Raw genomic sequence first — 13,711 nt, 5'->3', positions numbered from 1 at the left:
ATTCATAGTCCTAGCTGATTGTCATTGTTTGTATGTATTATGATGTTACAGCTTCTGGGAGATCACTGATGTGGTGTGGGAGATGGTGGCTGTCTCTAGGGTTTAACATGTTCCCCATCATTGTATATTTCATTCTACTAATTACCCAGTATAATTGGCAGGAGCCACCAGGGTGGCGTCATTTATTTCAGACAGACCATGGAAGAGCATTGCCATAGATTTATCCTGATCTTCCCAAGGTTTGGTTTAGGAAATGTTGGCAGGTGGGCTATTATTTGCAGGTTTAATAAGGGGGACTTATTTCTTGCTATTGTGGAAGGTCATTGCAAAGGATATGGTGAAAATGTTCATAGTGTGTATCTTCAAGCATCATGGCATGCCTAAGTCTATTGTCAGCGATTCTTATCCACTGTTTCTGGAGAGCTACAACGAAGAGGAGTTAATCCCCATGGCCTAGATTGGGAACTGAGAAGTAGCTATCGGGAAGTCAGTAAGCTTTCTTGCAGTAAACCACTGGTATGGAAACGACTGGACTGCTGTAAACTGCTTTTTACAGCTATGTGAGAGGTTATAAGAGGCTTTGAAGTAGCTGCCCAGCAGAAACCCCCTGCACTAGATCACCAGAGTGCTGTGGTAAAACTGCCTGATTGGGTAGTTACCCAGCTGCATACCTGACTGTGCCTAGCAACCCTATCCTTGAACTAGCCAAGGAAGAAGCTAGTCATGATCCAGAATATCTGCGCACCTAGCAGCTTCACACCTTAGGAAATCACCCCACCTAGCAGCTTCACACCCTATGTGGTTTACCACTCTTGCCTGCAAAGAACTGCCTACTAAAAACAGATGGTTCACCTAAAATGCTCTGTCTAAATTGTGCTGCACAAGCTGTTCTCATGCATGTTTTGCTGCCACAAAAGCTTTCCACTTAGACTGTACAGTCACACTAGAAAAGGGAACTTTCTCCAACAGAATGATCTTTATGGATGTTGCTCAACTTGGGATAACAAACAGGATATGACTTTTAAAGAAGCCCCTTTGGGACTGAAAGCAGAGCATGAACGGAAGTGATGAGAGTGACATAGTCTATTGCAGTACTCCAGTTAGGGGTGTCAATGTGGATGTTTCCATGCTTGCTTTTATGCCAACGTTTTTATGCAGTGTTTAAAAAAATTTCAGCTATTGTCCATAGGAACAACCCCTTCTCTATTGAAGGAGTTGCTTAAAATTTTTCATCATCATGTATCCTTCCTTGTATTATATTGCATATATGCAACAGCTTTGCTTGTATAGGGGCTTATTTTTTGCACACGTGTTTGCAGTTTAAAGGGAAGCACCAAGAGGATTTGTTCTGGGGAACCTATCGACCACACTTATACCTTGGAATACGGGCAAGGTGTGCAATCAAGTGATTGGATATGGGTCTGTTAAGAGTGTAATGACAGTGCTTGAACAGGACTCCAGATCCTTTACTTGGAGGAACTAAGTGCCTGTGCTATGCAGGGTTCCAAAATCTTTACTTGCAGGATTAATGTGGATTACTGCTAATGAAGAAATGCTTGCAATTCGTCACACATGCGAAGCCTCTGACAAATTGAGGCAATATGGATGGCTGAGACATGATGGGGTGTCTTATGGAAGACAGGTTTGTTCAATTGCCAAGCATTGAGGCCTTTTGTTTATGTTCCATGAGATTGGTTTCTGAATATAGGGCCACTCTTTCTTGTTCACAGATTTCATTGAACCAAGAAGTTTCCTTCAATTAACTGTTGCAGGAAATTGTAGATGGAAGTGTTTCGATATCAACTACTTTCTTGAAGGCAAGGTTTCCAACTAGTGGGTTTGGAGGTGATTGGGCAGTCCGCCTTTCTTTGAAAGATACAAGGTATTTTTTTCAGTGTGTGTGTAGTGAAATATAGATTTAAGTAAAGGGGACACAAGTCAATGGCTGTAATGCCCAAACACTTCACTAAGGATTCACCTCTTCCAGAATAAACACGTTTTTGTAATGCTTGAGAGTCATGTAAGAGCTTTGTTTTGACATTCTGATGATTGATGGGATCTATCAAGTTGCTATTGAAGAAGTACTGTTGCATCCCCAATGAAAAAAAATGAAGAAAACAAGTGCAAACGGAAAGGCCATTTGCGAACCACCTTTCAATTTAAAGAAGAAAGACTTTTTCTTTGGATCTAACTTCCATGGACAGCTGAAATTCAAATGCCATGGGTTGGGTTGATGCACTTATTGCACCATCATTGAGCACTTGCACGGCATGAGGCCCATTGTAGCTATATGCAGTAAATTTTAGTTGCATGTGCACTTGAGAGATGACCTATCATTATTGCTTTTGGAAGGTTGCCCCTTGGCAAACTTGCCCATGCAAGCTGAGAGAAGGTTGTTTGGGACTAGCTGAGTGTGGAGGCAGCCATTTAGAGACTGAGGGTGGAAGGAGGAGCTGCCAGATTAGCTTTGAGATAGGCGACAACTGTTTGCGTAACATGACACGATAAGGACAATAGGTTTTCTTCTTTACCTCAGTGAGAGGCGGAAATAGAAGAGGAGGGCTTGCAGTTGTCGAGTGTACCCCTCTTTTGAAGCTGTTGGTACCATTGGAATCGCCATCAAAGCTAACGTTCAAGAGATACTCCTTTCTATCAATTTTCTCTCTCATCTTGAGACATTTCCTCAACAATTTCTTAGCATATTCTAGCAATTGGTGAAGAGTAATTGAATAAATTGTAAAACCATTTGGGAAGGTTGCCACTTGTCAAAAATGCCCATGCAAGATTGAAAAACGTCTTTAGAGGCTGGAGAGAGGCATTTTTAGTGTATTCAACTTGCAAGAGAGAGGGAGGAGATGCTATTGGTCTGATTTGTAGCCATTGGAGGACCTTCTGAGGTAGCCAGGGGAAGGAGAAGACCAATCAACAATAGGCGACAACATCTACAGGTTGTTGAGACAGGGCAATAACAGTAAATGACAGATTTTCTTCAGTTCTTCGCGAAAAAAGTCTGAATTTTCTCTCTTCTCAGCATTCTCTCTCATCTCCCAGCCTTTCTACAGCCTTGCTCCAAAGATTGCAGCATTGAGATCACCAGAGGTTGAGAAATTTTAGAATTCTTTGCTGTAAACCCTAATCTAGAACAATAGAAATTAGGGTTTAGCAGCAGTCTTGGAAAGCGTGCCAGAAATTGGAAGATCCAAGACTTGGATTCAATAGGGCTGAAGCTATTCTTAGCCTATTCAAGTGGAGGGACTAGCGAATAATTGAATTTGGGGCATTTTCTATCTCCATCAAAGTGGATAAAGGCCAATTGATTGCCCAAATCAAGAGGCAAATCAGATTAGAGACTTGCTAGCCATTTTGAATAGTAAGGGGAGTTGGAATACCGAAAGGGATTGGGAGAATCCCATTGTACATCAACTTCTTTTTCAATTAAGTTAAATAAATACCAAAAGGGGCGTCAGTTTTGGTGCCAATAGGGCGTCCAATGTCTAAGATTATATGATAAAGTATACCTTTCAGTTTTGTGAATTTGTTAATTGCTGTAAATAGTGCTTAATCAGGTTATTTACCACCCTATCCGAGGAGAAAGACTGGTTACAGTTGCTCGGAAATGGAATCCATGTACCAAACACGAGACAATTGCATACAATAGTGAGTCACTAGTTGTGTGGGCACTACCACTAGCTCCGTCTGCACAATAGAGCCTGCTGCTGTGGAAGACCGTAGTGAATGAATGATTTTAAAGGAGAGAGCTAGACAATAAATCGGCAAGTGTGAAAAGTGGATGTAGCTATGGAAGCATTAAAGAATATTGAAATAAACTATTGAACACAAGATAGAAGAGAGAGAAAAGAGAAAACACAAGAACATTGCAAAGGAGAACTAAGAGATATGCTCGGAAAATGAAATCCATGTACCGAACATGAGATAGCTGCGTATAACAGTGAGTCATTGGATGCATGGAAACTGGCACCGGCTCTCTGTCTCCGTGAGGGTTTGCACAAGAATCTGCAAGTGATGAATGATAAGACTATGGAGGAGGGACCCAAATAAATAGGCCGGAAATATGTCAACAGTGTGATAAGGTCGGCCAAAATTTAATGCTAGTCAGCTAGCAATAAATGCCAAAATCACCATCATAACGACGAATAAAAAATGCCTTACGAAATTAGTAATGCTTGTCCCACTAAGGCACATGTTGAGACTCACTCGTGAGTTGACTAGATTGCTAATATCCTCGCTCAGATCATGGGGGATTTGATACAATACAATGATACAATGATAATGACTTGTCATAGTCCATACAACAAATACAACTAGAATAGGACCATGGATATCTAGGTAGTGAGTGATCAAGCCGCCAGCAAAGTGCTTTGGAAAGAAGTTGACGTTGATGTCAATGTTGATCGTACGAGAGTCTGAAAATAGAGAAGAACCATAACAGTTCTTTGTATTTGTCAATAATGCCTTGTAGGAGCATACATGATCACCTTGTTAAAAATGCCTCTAAGCATACGTAAACTTGGATTTCTTACCTTTGGCCAAGACCGTCAAACTCCTCACATGAGCTCCGACTAGGAGTCAATCCTATTCTCTATCAACACATCGTGAACTTGAAAGTCAATCCTAGCTCCAAGATTTCAAAACCTACCAAACTTCAGTCAATGCGTAAGGAAAGTCCCTCTCTGGAACTTGTGCACATGCATACCTATATAGACGATGCTTGCCTACCCCACCTCTCCACCCTCTCATACTCTCTCTTTGGCTCTAGAGAGTCCTGAGGGATGACTCCATCACACGTACTAGAAAGCAGTAGGAGGAGGGGCAACCAAGCTGTTCCCTTGATCTGAAGATGACCCCTTCTGTGCTTTGGCCTTGGTCGGAGGATCCGGGTCAGAGTTGGAGGCATATGACTTGTGGAGTCGTCTATATTCTACTTCTTTTTTTCCTTCTTCTTCCTCAAAGCTACTAACTCCTTACAATCCTTGTACAAATGTCCCTTCTTACCACAGTGATAACACTAGGCGTTCGACTTCTTCTTACTGTCAGTAGCAAATGCCTCATTGGAGCCACCATGTTGAAATGAAAGCCTCCCTTTTAACTGTAAAGATGCCTCCTCAAGTTGCATCGAGGATATATGTGTAAAGCTCATTGGTGTCGATGATGTCTGGGCTTGCGAAGCAATGGCTACTCCCTTTTAACTGCAAAGATGCCTCATGCTCAAGTTGCATCGAGGATATATGTGTAAAGCTCATTGGTGTCGATGATGTCTGGGCTTGCGAAGCAATGGCTACTCCATCAAACTCCGGAGGGAGCTTGTAGAGCAGAGTCCCCACAAGATGAGCCATTGAAAGGGGGGATCGCATGTGATGGAGCTGATCATGTACTTGGGTAATATGAAGCAATAAGGATTGGATAGTATCCTTTGGCTCAAACTTTATTTGCCAGAGCTGTCCATAAAGGGTAACTCCATGCATTGTCGACGGAGCCTTGTACAACATATAAAGTGTTGGGTGTTTCACTCATGCCTCACTCATGCCTACGCTCACATTGGAGTCTCGGTGATCACTAGGACACTGGGGCACTTTTTACTCTCTCTAGGAGAGTTTTTTTCCCCCAGACTTATGGTATTATTTCGTGTGTGCTTATGACATACACTTGAGGGCACTTATCGTGTTCGGGTGTGAACACCCCCTACAACCCTAAGGTTTAAGGGTTGTACCTTGTACTTTCAATTTATACTCTCTCAGTCTATTGCATTGGGTGTCGTGCTTCACTCTCACACTGTCTACTGGTTTTCTGTGCTGAGCTTCGATCCTGTCCTCTCTTACATTTGGTATCAGAGCATTGGCTCTGTTCTACTCAGTGCAGTTCAGCTCAGCTCCGCTCAGTCTCTAGGAGCTTCTGGCTCAGTCCAACACTGTTCCCTGTCGTTATTGTCCCCCCCCGGGTCAGTTTCAACACTACCTGTAGTAGCTTAACCTACTTCTTGAAGCCGTCTAGCTAGACGCCTATTGTCCGCCAGTTTAGACTGCGCACACTCCGTTCGTCAGCAATCACCTTGCATGAGACCAGTGCCCGCCTAGACCAGTGCCCCCCCTGTGTTGTGCCACCTCCCAGACTTCTGCTCGCCTCGCTTGTGCGTGCCTTCAGCGCCGCCTGCAGTCCCTAAGCTTGTCATCAGTACTCGCTTGATGCCTCCTGTTCGCCCGTTGACTGTGCCCTATGCCGTTCGTCACCTGTCGTGCCCCTGGCATCACAGCCTTCAGATGTCCCACTCGTTGCTGCACGCTCCACCCGTCAGTCACGCCGCCTGATACCTGCCTGAGACGGCCGCTTGTCAGACTCCCTCACCACGTTGCAGACAGCCCGTTTGAAGCGCCAACCAATCCGCTTGACACCTGCCGCTTGTCGACCCGTAAATTTTTGGTAATTTTTTAAAAAATTTTAATTCCAGCATAAATTTCTTGAAGCAGGGGTTCCTACGTAACAGGCACAACATTCAGAAACGTGACTGGGACACTTTGGATGCAAATTTCTTGGGCACATTCATAAAATTTTTTGGGGCTTTTATGTTTTCTCAGGACATTGGCATACGCACTGCAGTGACAGTTACAGAAAGACTATTTTGAAGAAATTTAAGGCAGGAAATATTGGGGATTTTGCTGGTACAATGTTGCTGAACACTAATTGCACATTGAAATGCGTGCATTAAAGATAGTTTTGATAGACAGAGTGCATCTCTGTATACTAATTGCAAAAAGTTATTTCCTGCAATTTCTGGAAATTTTCAGATTTCCAGTGTGGTCCTGCTTTCACATTGCCCTTTTGCTTTTTCTTGGTAATTGATAATCATGGCAAATCAGGGAGGAGATGTCTTCACCTACGTATCCAATGAGGACAGACTGGATGGAAATAACTATTCACTTTGGTCCTTCATGATGAAGAATGTACTTGTGGCCAAAAATCTTTGGGATTATGTTAGTGGAGAAGAAGCTCAACCTGGAGTTGTGGCTCCAGCTACTCCTCCAGGACGACATGCACAATGGGTAACCCAGTCTGCTCCACTTCAGCCACTTCCACAAAGAACAGCAGCTCAAAAAGCATGGGATAAACAGGATGCACAGGCTTTGACGCTGATTGCATTAGCAGTTCAGCGGTCAATCATCCCCCACATTCGTTCAGCAGCTTCTTTATGAGAAGCTTGGCTAACTTTGGAGTAGATGTTTGCAGGCAAGAATGAGACTCACATCTCTTTCTCAAAGAAAGAGCTAGAGACATTGAAAATGGATGAAGGTGATTCTATTCAGGATCACTTGAATGAAATTCAGGACTTGCAAGAGCAACTCATGAATGTTGATGAGTACTATTCGGATGCACAAATGATATCTACCACTTTGAACTCATTACCTCCTTCGTACTTGGCTTTTCATGTGGCCTTAAACCTCACCATGAGGGTTGCTGCACAGTCAATCACTTTTCTTCAGCTAGTGACTTTGCGTCTAGAGGAGGAGCAAACAAGAAGAAATAGTGGTGTGGATGCTATAGCCTATGAGTAGGCTTTTATGGCTAGACAGAAGGGCAAAGGCGGCTCCAAGTGAAGAATGCTCTGCAAAGTTTTGGAACTTCTGGCATATCACAAGCAAGAAAAAACAAGGGGGCACGAAAGCGAAAAAGGGCAAATGCCATTACTGTAAGAAGCCAAGCCACTACATCACTAAGTGCAAGAAGCGAATCACCAAGGAGGAGGAGGAGTCAGAAATGCGTGTTTCTGATGCTCCTTTCACTGCTACTGAATCGGCGTCCTTTGTTGCAAATAGGGACTATTGTTTTTACACATGCAGTTATGACACCTCTTGGGCATATCAAGTATTTAGCTCTACTGAGGATGAAGACACTTGGTTTTTTGAGAATGATGCTTAGAGGTATATTACATATCGCAGAGAATTATTTGCATCTGTTCATGCAGCTCCAGTTGGCAAGTCTGTACAGTGTGCCAACAATGCATCATACCCTGTTCGAGGTATTGGGGAGATTGTGCTCACAGCCATTGATGGCTCTATTCTCTGCCTATAGGATACTTTATTTGTGCCAGACATAAAGAAGAATTTGCTCTCTATTTCTTCTTTGGCACGTTGTGGATTACAGGTCACATTTGATGATGACAGATGCATGGTGAGAGATGCACGGTGAGAGACAAAGAACACATGACTTTGGTCTTGACAGGTACTTTATGTTATGGGTTATACAAGTTGGATGCTCTTTTAGTTGATCAGAGTGTATTTGACATCTAGTCTTACTCCTACTATGATATAGGCAGAGTTTGATGCTCTTGCAGCGTACGCAGATGCTAGATGGATTACCTCTACTGGAGATACCTCTTGAGCACTTGTGCGAAGGATGTATTTTGGGAAAAATGCATCTTTTTTCGTTTCCCCGTGATGTTGCTTTTAGAGCAACAGCCAAATTGCAAGTAGTGCATTTAGATGTATGTGGGCCTATGTAGATAAAGTCATTGGGAGGATGTTACTATTTTGTGACTTTTATTGATGACTTTACTCGATTTTGTTGGGTCTTCTCTTTGGTCAAAAAGTGAGAAGTGTATGATGCATTTTTGGCTTTTATTGCACTTGTTGAAAACCAGTCTGGTTGTAAAATTAAGACTCTTCGTTTGGACCGAGGGGGGGAATACATGTCCTCTATGCTGAATTCCTTTTTGAAGCAAAAGGACATTGTCCATTAGTACACTACTGCTTTTACTCCACAACAGAATGGAGTCTCAGAGAGGAAGAATTGGTCACTCATGGAGATGGCCAGATGTATGTTGAAGGCAAAGAGCTTGCCTCATAGTTTTTGGATGGAAGCAGTCATGTGTGCTTGCCATGTTTTGAACAGATGCCCCACCAAAGCTTTGAAGAAAATTATATCTTTTGAGGCTTCAAACAGCCGGAAACCTTTTGTTGGACACTTTCATAGCTTTGGGTGCCTTGCATATGCACATATTCCAAAGATACTTAGAAAAAAGTTGGATAACAAGGCTGTTAAATGCATTTTTGTGGGATATAGTGGTGAGAGCAAAGGTTACAGACTCTATGATCCTGTTTCTAAAAAGGTGTTTGTCAGTAGGGATGTACTATTTGATGAAAAATCAGAATTGTCATTGGGTGGTTTAGACACATATCAGGCTGCCCGTGATGTATTTGAAGGGCTGCTACCCATTACATTTTGTGATTCAGTTGGAGTCTCAGCAAGTGAACTCAATGTTCAGCCAGCTGCTCCTTTGGAAAATGCAGAAAATCATCCATTGGCTGATCTGTATATTCAGCAAAGTGCTGGAACTGAAATTCAGCAAGAGCTTATGCACAGTGAGGAGGCAAGATAAATGCCTAGATGGTATTTACAAACTATGAAAGATAGTCATCTGGATGCACCCATGGCTGGTCGTACTAGAAGGCAAGCTCGTATGCATGATACTGCACATACCATGGGGTTCCTTATGGTAGCAAGCACCCTTGATGATGAGGAGCTTGAATGTTTTGAGGATGCACAACAGAGTGTGCATTGGATGGCAGCAATGCAAGCTGAATTGGATTGTATCATTAAGAATCAAACATGGGATTTGGTGTCTTTGCCATTTGGGAAGAAAGCCATTGGAACAAAATGGGTCTACAAGCTGAAACGGAATGCAGATGGATCCATTGACAAATACAAGGCAAGGCTTGTAGCCAAAGGCTATGCACAGAAGAAAGGCATAGACTATGAGAAGAGACTTGCTCCTACTTCCCGTATGACGACCATCAGGTCTATGGTTGCTTTGGCTGCTCATTATGGATGGACTATGCATCATTTGGATATTAAAACTACATTTTTACATGAGGAACTTCATGGAAGTATATGTATAGCAGCCCATTGGTTTTGCAGTTGAGGGCTTGGAACACTTGGTTTGCAAGTTGAAAAAAGCTTTATATGGTTTAAAACAAGATCCTAGAGCTTGGTATGCAAAGATAGATGCTTTCTTGCTTAGCCAAAGGTTCATAAACAGCTCATCTGAGTCTACTCTTTACATATATAAAGAGGGGGGATCCATGCTGATCATTTGTCTATATGTTGTTGATCTCTTGCTCACAGGGACACATGCTGATGAGATTTCAGCATTTAAACAAAATTTACAGCAAACTTTTGACGTGTCGGACTTGGGGTCTTTGCATTATTACTTGGGCATTCTGTTCATACATGATTCTAGAGGTATTGGGTTATCACAGTCAAGAAACATGGGTAAACTTATGGAGAAGTTTGTCTTACAGGATTGCAAGCCAGTTTGTATACCAATGGAACCTGGACTTAAACTGCCATTGCATGATGGCAGTGATTTGTTTGATATACACACATATGCTCCAGCAGTTGGATGTCTTATTTACTTATGCAACACTAGGCCGGATATACAGTTTGCAGTTTCAGCCGTGAGCAATTATATACATCTGGCACGCATGTCACATTGGCAAGCTGTTAAGCGTGTCTTCCGTTACTTGCATGGTACGAGATCTCTTGGATTGCTTTATGCCAGCGGGGGACCTCTGCAGTTACATGCTTACAGTGATTCTGATTGGGCTGGTGATTATGATTCATGTCACTCCACTAGTAGCAATTGTTTCTTTCTTAGCTCGTCTTGCATATCTTGACTTAGCAAGAAACAGTCCACTGTTGCCACATCGTCATGTGAAGCTGAATACAAGGTAGCTTTCACTACCACAGTTGAATGCGTATGGATTAGACGCTTGCTAGTTGATTTAGATGTATGTATTACGGAGTCTACTTCTTTGTTCACTGACAGTTAGAGTGGCATTGCAGTCGCACGGAACCCTGTGTTTCATGCACGCATGAAACATATTGAGGTACATTATCACTTTGTCAGAGAGAGGCTACATGTAGGTGATATCGGCCTTGTCTATTGTCCTACCACCAATAATGTGGGAGATATCTTCACCAAACCTCTTCCTCGTGAAAAATTTGAAGCATTTCGCAATGCTTTAAATTTGATCTCCTTGGGTGGTGGATGATCCTTGTACTCTTGATCACTCTTCACTGCAGGGGGGTTTGTTGGATATTTCACTCATGCTATACTCACGCCTATGCTCTCATAGGAGTGTTGGTGATCAGTAGGACACTGGGGCACTTTTTACTCTCGCTAGGAGAGGGTTTTTCCCCCAGACTTATGGTATTATTTCGTATGTGCTTATGACACACAGTTATGGGCACTTACCGTGTTCGGGTGTGAACACCCCCTACAACCTAAGGTTTAAGGGTTGTACCTTGTACTTTCAGTTTACACTCTCTCAATTTATTGCACTGGGTGTCGAGCTTCACTCTCATACTATCTATTGGTTTTCTATGCTGAGCTTTGATCCTGTCCTCTCTCACATAAAGGTTCGCATAGATCGTTGAAGCTATCTTGTGGGATGTTTCCATCATTAGAACCTCTATAGAGATACAATGAAGAAGAGAAGAATATGTACATGCATTGTCGGAATCCCATGTAAGCACAACGTTCTTGTGAGTGTCCTCGTCTCAATCATCTAGAAGAGTAGTGGGCAGCAGCCAGCTGAGGATGCTCTATAGCTCCTAAAACCATGTACCATAGTCTTCTGCACAAACCATGCTTTCATAATAGCACTTTAGGTTAAGTAATCAAGGCTGTGAAGTTTGTCATCAGTAAAACAACAGGGAGGAGCCATTTGGAGAGGATAGAAAGAGAAGATAAGGACTAGAGAGAGCGAGTACAGCTAAAGCACAACACAGACTGCACTAAATGGAGTTCACACGTAGTGAAGAAAGAAGCTCATCACAAAGATGACTGCTGCATAAGGAAAAATCAGATTAGGCAGGGGGAAATCAATCAAAATCAGCAACAGCAGCCTGAAAACACTATGCCCAGCCTATAGGAGATGACAAAACTAAAAATGCGTGCAAAATGTCAAAATGCAGGCTGCCACAGGATGAAATGCAGGTTTTGCTGATGAAAACACAGAATTGGGGGCAGTAGATAGGCCGATTGAGAGCAGATTGATATTGCCCAGGCTGACAAAAGTAGACAGCAGACACAGTTGATCAAAATCAGCAGTAAAGAGCAATAAGAACGTAGATCCTGAAATTTGAGGCAAGTGTCAAAAGTGGATGTAGCAATGGAAGCATAGAAGAATGCTGAAATAAACTACTGAACACAAGATAGAAGAGAGAGAGAAGAGAAAAACACATGAACACTGCAAAGGAGAACTCAAAGATATGATCGGGAAATGAAATCCATATACCAAATGGGAGACAATTGCGTACAAGAGTGAGTCAGGGCATTAGCACTGGCTCCCTCTCTCCAACAGGGTCTACACAAGAGTTGCAAGTGATAAATTATAAGACCATGGAGGAGGGAGCCAAGCCAGCAATAAATGCCGAAATCACCATCATAATGACAAATAAAAAATTCCTTAAATAATCAGTAATGCTTGTCCCACTAAGGCACATGCCTAGACTCACTTATGAGCTGATTAGATTGCTAGCAGCAAGAACCAGCAAAAATTCGGCTACACAATAATAATAGAATATGGAAGTTGGCTAGCAAAATGTCTAGTTGTCCTAATAAATCAGGTGCCTACAAAAAGAAATGCACAATTTAAAATTATATACCCAACCCACAATGCATGTAGAGACACACTATGAGCTCACTAATTTGTTAACACCCTCAGATCATGGGTGATCTGATACAATGCAATGATATAATGATAATGACTCATCATAGTCCTTAAACAAAGATCATCAAAATAGGACCATCGATATCTAAGCAATGGGTGATCGAGGCATCACCAAGGTGCCTTAGAGAGAACGTGATGTTGATGTTGATTGTACCAAAACTTGAAAACAAAGAAGAATGGTAGAAGTTCTCTATGTCTATAAACAATGATTCGCAATAGTATACATGACTATCCTCTCAACAATGCCTTTGAGCATACGTGACCATGGATTCCCTACCTTTGGCTAGACTGCCAAAGTGTTTTCTCATGTGAGCTTGGACTGGGAGCCAATCCGCTCTTTGTTATAAAATAACCCACCATGAACCCGAATATCAATCCCAGCTTGAGGATTTCAAAATCTACAAGACTTTAGTTGATGCAAAAGGGAAGTTTGTCTTTAGATCCTTTGCACCTATATATTTGTATAGATGAGGCACTCCTGTCCTACCTCACCACCCCCTCACTCTCCATCTTGGGCACTCCAGAGTCCTGAGGGATAATCTCATCACTTGTCACTAGAAAGTAGCAGAGAGAGGGGTGGCTAGCCCCTTTCCCTTCTGTGAAGAAGATGACCCTTTTCGTGCCTTGTCCAAAAGATCCATGTTGGAGTTGGTGGAGGATGAGGATAACTCGTTGAAAGATGAGGGACATTCCTTTTGTATTGATTGAAGTAAAAAAAGATAGGTTTGAAATCATGGGTTGGGATTGACATCCTGGTTCAAGTTGGACTGTTTCGTGATAGAGAGCGGAATTCGCTTCTAGTGCGAGCTCACATGAGGGGACACTTTGGTGCTGTGGCCAAAGGCAAGGCATCCATGATCACATATGCTTAGAGGCATTGTTGACATGATGGTCATGTATGCTACTATGAGGTGTTGATGAGAGACATAGAGAGCGGTTGTGATTTTTCTCTATTTTTAGGAGCT

General features: G+C 42.5%; 1 protein-coding gene across 2 annotated transcripts in view; it reads left to right on the top strand.

Annotated features, from left to right (window-relative positions):
• The window catches only part of LOC148022293 (mannosyl-oligosaccharide glucosidase GCS1-like), a 188,767-nt gene that overhangs the window by 16,328 nt on the left and 158,728 nt on the right, over positions 1–13,711 (top strand). For both annotated transcript variants that reach the window (XM_087697922.1, XM_087697921.1), the window contains exons 2-4: positions 1,320–1,393; positions 1,501–1,642; positions 1,773–1,882. In XM_087697922.1, the coding sequence (XP_087554048.1) occupies positions 1,320–1,393; positions 1,501–1,642; positions 1,773–1,882 (326 nt within the window). The remainder of the gene's footprint in view (positions 1–1,319; positions 1,394–1,500; positions 1,643–1,772; positions 1,883–13,711) is intronic.

Source organism: Lygodium microphyllum, chromosome 17 (assembly GCF_053477565.2).
Source record: "Lygodium microphyllum isolate KBCC chromosome 17, Lygodium_microphyllum_v1.1.10, whole genome shotgun sequence".
NCBI lineage: Eukaryota > Viridiplantae > Streptophyta > Polypodiopsida > Schizaeales > Lygodiaceae > Lygodium > Lygodium microphyllum.
This window is presented reverse-complemented; position numbering and strand designations above follow the sequence as displayed.